A 14,476-nucleotide genomic window follows, 5' to 3' on the forward strand; every position below is an offset into this window, starting at 1 on the left:
TAGCTTCTAAATATGAAAAGAGCTTATTTTCCAGAATTCAAAACTATATAAAATAGCCACCTTTACAAATGGAGATTACACAAGTCCGCTGGAAACTTTGCTGCTCAGTGTTTATCTCTCAGTCAACATCACTTTATTCGTATTGTTGCTTGTGGGATCGAGCCATGTGTACACGAACAAACATGTTACTGACACTTCAAAAAGATTAAAGGAACATACGAACAGGAGGCGGCCATTCAGCCCCTCCAGCCTGTCCTGCCATTCAATGAGATCATGGCAGACCTGTGTCCTCACTCCATATACATGCACCTGCCTTTGTACCATATCCCTTAATATATTTGCTTAACAAAAGAAAATCAATCTCAGATTTAAAACCAACAACTGATCCAACATCCACTACCATTTGTAGAAGGAAATTCCAAACCTCTCCTACCCAGTGCTTCCTGACATCTCTCCTGAACGCTCTAGCCCTAATTCTCAGATTATGCCCCTAGTTCTAGAATCCACAGCCAGTGGAAATAGTTTATCAACCCTGTTTTTTCCTGCTAATACCTTGAAGACTTCAATCAGATCACCCTTAACCTTCTAAATTCTAGAGAAACAGGTCTCATTTGTACAATGACTCCTCATAACGTAACCCCTGAAAGCCAGATATTATCATCAAACCAACATTGAGAGATGGATAGGGTGGATAGATGAAAGTCTTTTTCCCAGGGCAAAAATGTCAAATACTAGGGGGCACAGATTTAAGGCGAGGGGGGGAAAAGCTTAAACAAGCTGTACGAGACAAGTTGTTTTTAAACATAGTGGATGGTAGTGCCTTCAACACGCTGCCAGGAAGGTGGGAGAAACAAGACACCAACAATTACATGGCATTTAGACAGAGACATGAACAGGCAGGGAATAGAGGGATTTGGGCCATGTGCAGGAAGGTGGGATTACTTTAGTACGGCATCGTGGTCAGCACAGACATGGTGGGCTGAAGGGCCTGCTCCTGTGCTGTACTGGTCTACGCATATGTTGCACTCACTCTAAGGCCAACATGTCCTTCCTAAGAAGTGGTGTCCCGATCTGCTTATTGGAGAAAAATGTTGTGAAAACTCCCTTAGAAACACAAGTTTTCATCTCAATTCATTCCCACAGTTTTAATTCAGTTGACACTGCCTGATGATTCTAAATGGGTTCAAAGCCCATGTTATAGAGAGCAGCCAGCAGAGCCTCCCAATTGATGCACTGAACATTCATCCAGGAAACAGCAATCACAGATTTATTTCCTGCTCTGAGAGCACAGGATCACTTCCAGGCCGCACCGAGGGAACACAGCACTCTAACCAGGTCCAAAGGAAGGCTGGACGACCATCCAAGACCACTTTCAGCAGCCAATCCCACAGCAGATACTGTGAAAGCCTGGAATCCAGGCCCCTCACATGCTCACAAATGAAACAAAAGCTTTTTTTGAACCAATTACACAGCAGAACCATTTAAAATGTCAGCACTGCAAACATCCTTCACACAAAAAGCTGTTTGTGTCCCTTACACATGTTAAACAAACAGGAATGGGTGCAGTTAATCAGTCAACACTGCAATGCCCAAGGGGAAAAGATTAGTAAAATGCATACACATTTAAGTAGGGCATCTGGAGATTAGCATCACTAGTTACTATCACAATATGCCAGGGACCATGTGGTACAGCAAATACAGCAAGCCTCCATTCAAAATAAATATCAAATTAAGGAGACAGTGGAGAAGTGAGCTCAGCTTAACTTACAAAAATCCACAAATCTGCCCCAATACAACAGCTTGTTCCATTTTTGATTCCATTGTAACTCAGTCAGACAACACATTCAAATCAAGGTTAAAAGTACAGTGGAGGCTTACTGCGCAGTGTACAGGAGAAATCAAAATCCTTCACTGTTAAACTGAAAATAGGCACAACAATCAAATTTATGTTGGATTCAAATGATTGGCTTTCACAGGTCAGGATGAGGTCATTCAGCACCAACAGCTATTCATCATCTCCAGAACCTTCTCCAAATGTCTATAAACAGATCTGTTTGCAAATAGCTATCTAACCAGTAGCCCTTCCCACATCCCCTCCCCCTCACCCCCACTCTCAAAACCCTTCACAGGACCTGCCTTTTGTTAAACTGATTCTGATAAAAACCTTCCAAGAGCCACCTACTAAAACACTTCTCCTAATTTCTGGCCTCATTTTTGTTTAAAAATTGGAGAGGAGCTGAAATACAAATCCTCCGTTTTCTTCCCCGCCTGGTCATTGCCAATAACTCAGAACTTTTCAGAATGTTCATCACATTTGTTCTGGTCATCACTGATCTGTCTAATCCCATCTTTCAGCACTCAGCCCTGAGCCTCATATCCCACCATTGAGCAGAGATGACAAGGAATTTATTCTCTCAGACAGGAGTGAATCTGTGGAATTCTGTCAAGTTTGGGTCATCAAGTATGAGATGTTTAGTCAGGAAGGAAATCCAGGTTTACAGGGAAAAGGTAGGGGAGTGCATGTGAGGATTATTAGATCAGCAACACTCTCATTGAGTGGCATGGCAGCCTTGATGATATTCTTATTACAATGTTTCTTTGGTCATTGGGTGTGGGAGTTGCTGGTCAGGCCTGTATTGATTGCACATCCTTATATCACCCAGAGGGCAGTTCATAGTCAGCCACATTATGATGGTCTGGAGTCACGCGTCGGCCAGACCAGATAAGGATGGCAGATTCCATTCCCCAACAGACAGAAATGAACGAGATGTGTTTTACCCTGGTCACCATTAGGCTAGTTTCTATTTTTAATTCCAATTTTGTTTATAAATTCAATTTAAAATGTCATCAAATGGTAGGATCTGAACCCATATCCCTAGGGTAGGTTTCTAGCTCACTAGTTCAGTGACTATCACTATACCACCCATTATTATGATGCTGCTGCCTGACCTGCTGCGCTTTTCCAGCAACACATTTTTCAGCTCTGATCTCCAGCATCTGCAGTCCTCACTTTCTCCATTATTATGATGAGGCCCCATTTAGGATATTGTGTCCAGTTTTGGTCCCCACACCTCAGGAAGGACATACTGGCAGTGGAGCATGCCTGGCAGGGATTCACACGGATGACCCCTGAAATGGGAGGCCTAACATAGGATGAACGGCTGAGGATCCTGGGATTGTATTCATTAGAGTTTAGAAGGTTGAGGGGAGACCTAATAGAAACTTACAAGATAATACATGGCTTAGAAAGGGTGGACTCTGGGAAATTATTTCCGAGAGGTGGGGGTCAATTTAGAATGGAAATGAGGAGACATTTCTTCAGCCAGACAGTGGTGGGCCTGTGGAATTCACTGCCATGGAGCGCAGTGGAGGCCGGGACGTTAAATGTCTTCAAGACAGAGATTGATAAACTCTTAAATCTCGCAAGAAATTAAGGGCTACGGGGAGAGTGCGGGTAAGTGGTGTTGAAATGCCCATCAGCCATGACTAAATGGTAGAGTGGACCCGACGGGCTGAATGGCCTTACTTCCGCTCCTATTTCGTATGGTCTTATTATTACTGAGAGCCTGTAAATCAGGGAAATCAAACATTCAGTTCAAATTACAAGTAGCTCAAGGTTGCTAGGTAAGAATGTTACCAGAAGTAGTCAAACAACAGAGAGACTGACCCAGCACCTGCTGCCTAAAAGGGTCAAATACTCAGTGGCAGCTTTCAAACAGAGAACAGAACCACAAAAAAAAGACAGGTGTCACTCAGTGAAAGTTCTTCCAGAGAGCTAGTACAAGCACAATGGACCAAAAGGTCCTATAAAACCTGATCGACAAATCTGATTGGACCCAATTATATTCTCAGTCCCAATAAGAAGTCTCAATGCTGTAAGGTCTATTCAGTCACCTGAAAGAACCCAAACTCCAAACCTGCATAACCAGAATAATCCCAGTCAGGAATTCCCCAGGCTTCCTGGCAACTCCCATGCTAATAGCTCCTGATGATGAGTTCTGGCTTCAGTACAACCAGCTGAACATTAACATTACAAAATAGCTCAATCCATTAAAGGGCAAGAGGTCCTGCCTGACTCTCTCTGAATGTGCAGGTTGAATCGTGCTCAGAAGTGGACAGACCATTGCTGCGGTAAATTTACCCTCCGATCCCGACAAGCTGACATTTTCTCTTCACAAAAGGAGTGCTTTCTCAGGCTGAACACCCAGTGTGCTATATATTGAGCAAGGGATGAGGGCAAAACATTCCTCAATATTTGGGGCTTGTTAACTGGGTGGGGTAAGGGCACATTAGGAAAGGCTACATTGAGCAGAGTAAAAGATAACAACTTTAATGATGTATGGCTTTCCCATTATTGGCTCCCTCAGATTAACAAAGCTGATCAGTGGACAGACCAGAACCTGCTTTTATCATGCGAGTGAGCCCCCAGACAGGAATTCTACCAGGAACATTCATTGCTTCATGTGAGGGAATCTAGGTAACGAGAGGTCATAGATTTAGGATAGAAATGTGGAGGGATTATTTCTCTCCAAGAGCCATGAATTGGAGGAATTCACTCCCCCAGAGTGTAGTAGATGCCATAAGACTGTAACATACAAGAGTAGAATTAGGCCATTCAGCCTATCAAATCTGTTCTACCAATCATCAGAGCTGATATGTTTCTTAACCCCCGTTCTCCTGCCTTCTCCCCGGAATCCTTGATCCCCTTTTTGATCAAGAACTTACCTATCTGTCTGAAATACACTCAGTGAGTTGGCCTCCACAGCCCTCTGCAGCAATGAGTTCCACCGATTCCCCACCCTCTGGCTAAGGGCATTCCTCCCCCTCTCAGTTCTAAAGGGTTGTCCCTTCACTCTGAGGCTGTGCCCTCGGGTCCTAGTCTCTCCTATCAGTGGAAATATCTTCTCCATGTCGACTCTATCCAGGCCTCTCAGTATTCTGAAAGGTTCAATCATATCCCTCCCTATTTCTTTTAAACTCCATCAAATACAGACCCAGAGTTCCTTGACTATTCTTCATATGACAAATCCTTCATCCCCAGGATCATTCTTATAAATCCCCTCTGGACCCCTTCCAACAGTAGCACATCTTTCCTTGGATACAGAGCCCAAAACTGCTCACAATGTTCCAAAATCAATCTTATTCGGGCCTTGTACACCCTCAGCAGTACACCCCTGCTGTTGTATTCTAACACTCTCGAAATGAATGCAAACATCGCATTTACCTTCCTAACAGCCAACTGAACCTGCCTGGTAACCTTGCTGGGAATTTAAAGTTTAAAAAGGAGATAGACAGATTTTTACTCGTGAGCAGGAAAGTGGAGTTGAGCCTGAGATGAGATCAGCAATGATTGGATTAAATGAGCGGCACTGCTGTCTCACAGCGCCAGAGACCCGGGTTCAATTCCCGCCTCAGGCGACTGACTGTGTGGAGTTTGCACATTCTCCCCGTGTCTGCGTGGGTTTCCTCCGGGTGCTCCGGTTTCCTCCCACAGTCCAAAGATGTGCAGGTTAGGTGAATTGGCCATGCTAAATTGTCCGTAGTGTTAGGTGAAGGGTAAATGTAGGGGAATGGGTCTGGGTGGGTGCACTTCAGTGGGTCGGTGTTGGGCCGAAGGGCCTGTTTCCACACTGTAAGTAATCTAATCGAATCTAAATAGCAGAGCAGGATCAAGGGGCTGAATGGCCTCCTCCTGCTCAGAGTTCTTACATAACACAGAAACAACTCAGTGACCAGACTAAACAGGCCCTCCCATCAGTCAGATAGTCCAACTCTAATTGTTTATTTGGATAATTAGTACCATACACAGCTGTAGTTAACTAAAACACTTGGTAATATGCACAGCCACTATTGCACAGATATTACTGAACAGTGTTGACCAGCCGAGTGTTAAGTTTCTAGCTCTTGGGAGGTTTTGTGTTTAAATTTGTTTTTCATTTCCCACCCTCTCTTCAACTTTACAACCACTCTGTGAGGGTCCACTAGCCAACAACCATCCACCATTCCTTGTAACAGCTAAAAAAATTAGCTTCGACTGAACTAGCCAAGTTGGCCATTTTAACCTGGATTTTCAATCTGGTGAATTTGACTATTTTTGGTCGTGGTCCGTGGCTCAATGGTTAGCACTGCTGCCTCACGGCACCAGGGTCTCAGGTTCGACTCCAGCCTCGGGCGACTGACTGTGTGGAGTTTGCACATTCTCCTTGTGTCTGTATGGGTTTCCTCCGGGTGCTCTGGTTTCCTCCCACAGTCCAAAGATGTGCAGGTCAGGGTGAATTGGCCATGCTAAATTGCCCGTCGTGTTAGGTGCATTAGTCAGAGGGAAATGGGTCTGGGTAGGTTGCTCTTCGGAGGGCCGGTGTGGATTGGTTGGGCCGAAGGGCCTGTTTCCACACTGTAGGAAATCTAATCTAATCAAGTTAGTTTCCTTGGGATAGATAAAGGAGAAGAATTACAGCTCAACATTTGGGGTCAGCCTGAAGGTTGATGACGATGCACCCACTGACCAACATTTTGACCAGGTGACAGAACCTTTCATGGATCTGGCCCTAATTATCTGATCACCCAATTCAAAATCGGGAACTAACTGCCATATGGAAAAGATATACTAAGTTGAGAAAAACTAAGGAACATGACATTAAATCCTGAGCAATTGCTTCTTGAGAAGGAAACAGGAATCCCACTTCACATTAAACTGCGGCGATATCACTCACCATCCTGACTTGGAAATATATCGCCGTTCCTTCACTGTCGCTAGGTCAAAATCCTGGAATTTTTTTCCTAAGGGCATTGTGGGTCTACCTACAGCACATGGACTGCAGCGGTTCAAGAAGGCAGCTCACCCCCACCTTCTGAATGGGCAACTAGGAATGGCCAATAAATGCTTCCGCCGCCTTCGCCTCCGTGCCTTCTTCTTCAATCAAGACTCTCGCCCACCCTCTGACGACCCCTTCTCCCACCTCCAACACACCCCGTCCACCTGGACACCCCGTGCTGGCCTCCTACCTGCCCTCGACCTCTTCATAGCCAACTGCCGCCGCGATATTAACCGCTACCTGAACTCCCACACCCCTCTCACCCACTCCAACCTCTCACCCTCGGAACGCGCAGCCCTCCACTCCCTCCGTTCCAACCCCAACCTCACCATCAAACCAGCAGACAAGGGAGGCGCGGTAGTAGTTTGGCGCACTGACCTTTACATCGCTGAGGCCAAACGCCAGCTCGCAGATACCTCCTCCTACTGCCCCCTTGACCATGACCCCACCCCCCACCACCAAACCATCATCTCCCAGACCGTCCATAACCTCATCACCTCAGGGGACCTCCCATCCACCGCCTCCAACCTCATAGTCCCACAACCCCGCACCGCCCGCTTCTACCTCCTGCCCAAAATCCACAAACCTGACTGCCCCGGCCAACCCATTGTCTCCGCCTGCTCCTGCCCCACCGAACTCATCTCCGCATACCTTGACACCGTCCTGTCCCCCTTAGTCCAAGAACTCCCCACCTACGTTCGGGACACCACCCACGCCCTCCACCTCCTACAGGATTTCCGCTTCCCCGGTCCCCAACGCCTCATCTTCACCATGGACATCCAGTCCCTGTACACCTCCATCCCCCATCACGAAGGACTCAAAGCCCGCCACTTCTTCCTTTCCCGCCGTACCACCCAGTACCCTTCTACTGACACCCTCCTTCGACTGACTGAACTGGTCCTCACCCTGAACAACTTCTCTTTCCAATCCTCCCACTTTCTCCAAACAAAAGGAGTAGCCATGGGCACCCGCATGGGCCCCAGCTATGCCTGCCTCTTCGTAGGGTATGTGGAACAATCCATCTTCCGCAACTACACTGGCCCCACCCCCCATCTTTTCCTTCGCTACATTGATGACTGTATCGGCGCTACCTCGTGCTCCCACGAGGAGGTTGAACAGTTCATCCACTACACTAACACCTTCCACCCCGACCTCAAATTCACCTGGACAGTCTCAGATTCCTCCCTCCCCTTCCTAGACCTTTCTGTTTCTATCTCAGGCAACCGAATCAACACGGACATCTACTACAAACCAACCGACTCCCACAGCTACCTGGACTACACCTCCTCCCATCCTGCCCCCTGTAAAAACGCCATCCCATTCTCCCAATTCCTTCGTCTCCGCAGCATCTGCTCCCAGGAGGACCAGTTCAAAATACGTACAACACAGATGGCCTCCTTCTTCAAGGACCGCAATTTCCCCCCCGACGTGGTCGACGGTGCCATCCACCGCATCTCCTCCACTTCCCGCTCCTCCGCCCTTGAGCCCCGCCCCTCCAACCGCCACCAGGACAGAACCCCACTGGTCCTCACCTACCACCCCACCAATCTCCATGTACAGCGCATCATCCGCCGTCACTTCCGCCACCTCCAAACAGACCCCACCACCAAAGATATATTTCCCTCCCCTCCCCTATCAGCTTTCCGTAGAGACCACTCCCTCCGCGACTCCCTTGTCAGATCCACACCCCCCACCGACCCAACCTCCACTCCCGGCACCTTCCCTTGCAACCGCAGGAGGTGCAACACTTGCGCCCACACCTCCCCCCTCACTTCTCTCCAAGGCCCCAAGGGAAACTTCCATATCCGCCACAGATTCACCTGCACCTCCACCCACATCATCTACTGCATCCGCTGCAGCCGGTGTGGCCTCCTCTATATTGGGGAGACAGGCCTCCTACTTGCGGAGCGATTCAGAGAGCACCTCTGGGCCACCCGGACGAACCAACCCAACCAACCTGTGGCACAGCATTTCAACTCCCCCTCCCACTCCACCGAGGATATGCAGGTCATTGGACTCATCCACCGCCAAACCACAACAACCCGACGGTCGGAGGAGGAGCGTCTTATCTTCCGACTGTGAACCCTCCAACCGCAGGGGATGAACTTGGACTTCACCAGTTTCTTCATCCCCCCTCCCCCCACCTTGTCTCAGCCGAATCCCTCCAGCCCGGCACCGCCTTCCTGACCTGCAGTCTTCTTCTTGACCTCTCCGCCTCCATCCTACTCCGACCTATCACCCTCACCTTGACCTCTTTCCACTAATCACATTTCCAACGCCCCTTCTCCAAGTCCCTCCTCCCTACCTTTTATCTTCTCCTGCTGAACACTCTCTGCTCATTCCTGAAGAAGGGCCTGTGCCCGAAACGTCGAATCTCCTGTTCCCTGGATGCTGCCTGACCTGCTGTGCTGTTCCAGCAATAAAGTTTCAACTTTGATCTCCAGCATCTGCAGACCTCACTTTCTCCCCCAATAAATGCTGGGCCCAGCCAGTGACCTCCACATCCCAAACAAGTGAATCAACACTTGAACAAGGTTGCAGGAATATAACCTTAAGACTCTCATTATTTTGTCGATGGATGCAGAAAAGACTAAGTCAAACCAGTACCTTCTAAAAGTCATTGCAACAAATACTTCTGTGTAAGATGGTGCAATGTGTGAAGAGTACTTCACAATCATCAACAGAACAGACCATGAGTGCTTGGCTACTAAAAACCATTTTCATTAATTGACTACATCTGTTTGAATCAAAACCAGGAGATGCCACAGCCCAGAACATTTCCTCCAGTGGCAAAAAAACCCTTCTCCATGCCAGTGAGGTAAAGAATAAGAAAGCTGGCCAATCCCCCAGTCACAACCACTAAGGAACAACTTACTTTATGTGGGCCTGGTGTCCTGATCCTTGAACTGACTTGGCTCCCCATCGCTGTTCTTTTTCAGACAAATCATTCTAGTTAAAACAAAAAACAGAGAAAATAGTAAAAAAAAACTTTCATCCAGCCACATGCACACAGTAATTGAAAGAAAATGTTAACATTGGGAGAGCAGTTTACTATTCACTGCAATTTATTTGACCGGACACAGTGTTGTAAATTTAATGTGGTGAACAGCCTCATCACATTGTACCACTGCTTTGACACCAGGCCAAGGTACAACTAATAATTTAACAGATGAAACCAAACTGTTACTTGCTTGGAACTTTAAATGAACAATTCAAATTCAGGGACATTAGTGGCGTGGGAGCAGTTCTGGTTTCCAACTTGGACAGTCTCGGGTTTGTGTCTCAAGCAGAAACCTGTGGCTCAGACTACTATACAGTCCTGAGGACCCGTACCACTGAGGTGGATCTTTACAGACACATTGCCCCAACGGTGCTGTCTGGTAGATGCACAAGATCCCATGGCATTATTCCAAAGAACAGCAAAGGGGTTTTGATTTGGCGTCCTGGGCATTACCTATCCATCAGCATGACTGAACACAGAAGCATCACTTCACTGCTGCTGATTCCTGTATTTCCCCCACATTAAAAGCAATGAAATAGACAGACTGTAAAACCCTTTGATTTATTCTGGAGTCACAAACAATGCTATGGAAACACAACTGGGTTCCATCGTGCTTTTATAAATATTAAATACTCATTGTCTGTCAGCTTTTTACTGATCCACTCTGTTCTGCCAGTGATTACTGATCTTAAGTTTAGACACTACAGCTGTTAGATTTCTTTGAGTGATATTTTGCACAGGTTCCAAGTTTGAAGTGATGAAGCAGACAAGTATACAACAGCCAAAAACTGCAGATGGTGGAAATCAAAAGAGCTGGAACAAAGAGAACTGGAAAAGCACAGGTCAAGCAACACAAGACCATAAAAAAAGGTAGGCCATTCAGTCCATCAAGTCGGTTCCACCATTCAATAAGATCATGGCTGATTTGATTATCCTCAACACCACTTTCCTGCCTTTGCTTCACAATCCTCAATTCCTTCACTGATTACAAATCTGTCTATCTCAGCCTTGAATATTCTTAATGACCCAGCCTTTACAACTCTCTACAGTAAAGACTTATATGGAATCTCTACTCTGAGACAGGACATTCCTCATCTCCATTTTAAACGTGCAACCTCTTTGTCCCAGATTCTCCTACAAGGAGATATAACTTCTCTGCATCTAGCCTGGCAAGGACCTGTCAGAACAAGAGCATAAGGTAGGAGCAGAATTAGGCCATTTGGCCCATTGAGTCTGTTATACCATTCAATCAGGGCTGATATGTTTCTCAACCCCATTCTCCTGCCTTCTCCCCATGATCTTTGATCCCTTTACTAATCGAGAACCTATCCATCTCTGTTTTAAATAAACTCAGTAACTAGACCTCCACAGCCCTCTGCGACAATGAGCTCCACAGAGGCGCCACCCTCCGACTGAAGAAATTCATCCTCATCTCATTCTAAAAGGGTTGTCCCTTCGCTCTGAGGCTGTGCCCTTGGGTCCTAGACTCTCCTCCTAGAGGAGGCATCTTCTCTCCACCCACTCTATTCAGGCCTCTCAGTATTCTGTAAGTTTCAACCAGATTCCCCATTTATCCTTCTAAACTCCAGTGAGAGAAGGGCCCAGAGTCCTCAAACACTCCTCATATGACAAACCTTCACATCCGGGAACATTCTTGTAAACATCCTCTTGACCCCCTCCAATGCTAACGCATACTTCTGTAGATACAGGACCCAAAAATGCTCACAATATTCCAAATGCGGTCTGACCAGAGCCTTGTACACCCTCAGCAGTACGTCCCTGCTCTTGTATTCTAACCCTCTTGAAATGAACGCGAACATTGTATTTGCCTTCCTAAGCACCGACTGAACCTGCACATTAACCTGAACAAAATCCTGATCTAGGGCTCTCAGGTCCCTTTGTGCTTCAGATTTCCAAAGCTTTTCCACATTTAGAAAATAGTCTATGTCTCTATTCTTCTGACCAAAGTGCATAACCTGACACTTTCTGACACTGTATTCCATCTGCCATTTCTCTGCCCACTCTCCCAACCTGTCCAAGTCTTTCTGCAGGGAGAAAGTGAGGACTGCAGATGCTGGAGATCAGAGCTGAAAATGTGTTGCTGGAAAAGCGCAGCAGGTCAGGCAGCATCCAAGGAGCAGGAGAATCGACGTTTCGGGCATAAGCCCTTCTTCAGGAATGAGGAAAGTGTGTCCAGCAGCCTACATAAAAGGTAGGGAGGAGGGACATGGAGGAGGGGCGTTGGAAATGCGATAGGTGGAAGGAGGTTAAGGTGAGGGTGACAGGCCGGAGTGGGGGTGGGAGCGGAGAGGTCGGGAAGAAGATTGCAGGTTAGGAAGGCGGTGCTGAATTCGATGGATTTGACTGAGACAAGGTGGGGGGAGGGGAAATGAGGAAACTGGTGAAATCCGAGTTCATCCCTTGTGGTTGGAGGGTTCCTAGGCAGAAGATGAGGGGCTCTTCCTCCAACCATCGTGTTGCTATGGTCTGGCGATGGAGTCGTCCAAGGACCTGCATGTCCTTGGGGGAGTGGGAGGGGGAATTGAAGTGTTGAGCCACGGGGTAGTTGGGTTGGTTGGTCCGGGTGTCCCAGAGGTGTTCTTTCTGGGCAGAGGAGATGACCTTGGGTGTGCAGTGATTCTGGGCAGAGGAGATGTGGCCTCCTCGATATTGGGGAGACAGGTCGCCTACTTGTGGAACGTTTCAGAGAACACCTCTGGGATACCCGGACCAACCAACCCAACCACCCCGTGGCTCAACACTTCAACTCCCCCTCCCACTCCACCAAGGATATGCAGGTCCTTGGACTCCTCCATCTCCTAACCTGCAATCTTCTTCCTGACCTCTCCGCCCCCACCCCCACTCCGGCCTATCACCCTCACCTTAACCTCCTTCCACCTATCGCATTTCCAACACCCTCCCCCAAGTCCCTCCTCCCTACCTTTTATCTTAGCCTGCTGGACACACTTTCCTCATTCCTGAAGAAGGGCTCATGCCCGAAACATTGATTCTCCTGCTCCTTGGATGCTGCCTGACCTGCTGCACTTTTCCAACAACACATTTACAGCTCTAGTCTTTCTGCAGCCTCCCCACTTCCTCAACATCTACCTGACCTTCCACCTCCTTTGTGCCATCTGCAAACTTAGCAACAGTGTCCTCATTCCTTCGTCCAGATCATTAACGTATAACATGAATAGTTGTGGTTCCACCACTGACCTCTGCAGGATTCCACTAGTCACCAGCTGCCATCCTGAAAAAGACCCCTTAATCCCACTCTCTGCCTTCTGCCAGTCAGCCAATCCTCTATCCAGGCCAGTACCTTGGCCCTAACACCATGGGCTCCTATCTTATTTAGCAGCCTCCTGTGCAGGTCCTTGTCAAAGGCTTCCTCTCCTTTGTCTAACTTGTTCGTTACCTCCTCAAAGAATTCTAACAGGCATGACTTCCCCTTGATGAACCAATGCTGACGCAGCCTTAGTGTGCCATGCACTTCCAAGTGCTCCATAATCTCATACTTAATAATGGACTGTAAAATTTGACCAATGACAGAGGTCAGGCCAACTGGCCTATTGTTTTCCATCTTCTGCTTCTCTCCCTTCCTAAACAGAATGATACTTTTGCCATTTTCCAGTCCTCTGGGACCTTCCAGTGATTCTTGTATGTTTCAGAAAGTCAGTTTTCATTCTTCTATATTTCAATGAACAAAGACCCAATCTACTCAACCTCTCCTCATCAGACAGTCTGTCCATGCCTGCGATCAGCAGAGTGAACCTTCTCTGGAATGCCTCCCATACCTATCTACCATTCCTTCGATAAAAACGCTTAAAGCTGTTCACAGTATTCCAGGTGTATAGCTTTAGCAAAACTTCTGTATTTTTATACTCCATTCCCTTTGAAATAAAGGCCAACATTCCAATTCCCTTCCTTATCAACCACTGAACTTGGGTGCTAACATTCTGGAATTTATTTACAAGGATTCCTAAATCGCTCGGTTTTAGAGCTCTCTGCAGCCTTGCTCCATTTAAATAATATTCAGCCCCTCTACGCTTTCTGACAAAGTGCATAACTTCACATTTTCCTACATTTTATTCCATCTGCCAAGTCTTTCCCCACTCCCATAACCTGTCTGTATCCCTCTGCAGACTCTATCATCCTCAGCACTTGCCTTCCCACTTTCTTTGTGTTATTACAAACTTGCCAATAGTACATTCACTTTATTTCATTCAAGTCATTAGTATATATTGCAAATAATTGTGGTCCCAGCACTAATCCCGGTGACACTCAACTAGTTGCACATTGCCAGCTGGAAAACGTCCCCATTCTCCTACCGCTCTGTCTTCCAATCATTAGCCAATCCTCTATCCATGCTGACATTGTACCGTCAATACCATGGGCACCTATTTTGTTGAGCAGCCTAATTTGTTATACTTTACCAAACACTGTTCATTACTTCCTCAAAAAATTCTAACCAATTTGTCAGACAGGATTTCCCCTTCATGAAGTCACACTAACTCTGTTTGATTATGTTATGTATTTTTAAATACTCAGCTATTATATCCTTTAAAAAGACTCTAACATTCTCCCAAGAACAGATGTTAAATTAACTGGCCTATACTTACTGTTAAAAACCTGAAGAGCTGCGGATGCTGTAAATCAGAAA

General features: G+C 46.9%; 1 protein-coding gene across 1 annotated transcript in view; it reads right to left on the reverse strand.

Moving 5' to 3' along the window:
* LOC122540750 (src substrate cortactin-like) overlaps positions 1-14,476 on the reverse strand; it is an 88,641-nt gene that overhangs the window by 59,207 nt on the left and 14,958 nt on the right. The window contains exon 3 of the mRNA XM_087996242.1: positions 9,691-9,764. Coding sequence (XP_087852368.1) covers positions 9,691-9,764 — 74 coding nt within the window. The remainder of the gene's footprint in view (positions 1-9,690; positions 9,765-14,476) is intronic.

The sequence above is a fragment of the Chiloscyllium plagiosum genome, unplaced genomic scaffold (assembly GCF_037043375.1).
Source record: "Chiloscyllium plagiosum isolate Xiang-an unplaced genomic scaffold, Cpla_swu_hap1 HiC_scaffold_18, whole genome shotgun sequence".
Taxonomy (NCBI): domain Eukaryota; kingdom Metazoa; phylum Chordata; class Chondrichthyes; order Orectolobiformes; family Hemiscylliidae; genus Chiloscyllium; species Chiloscyllium plagiosum.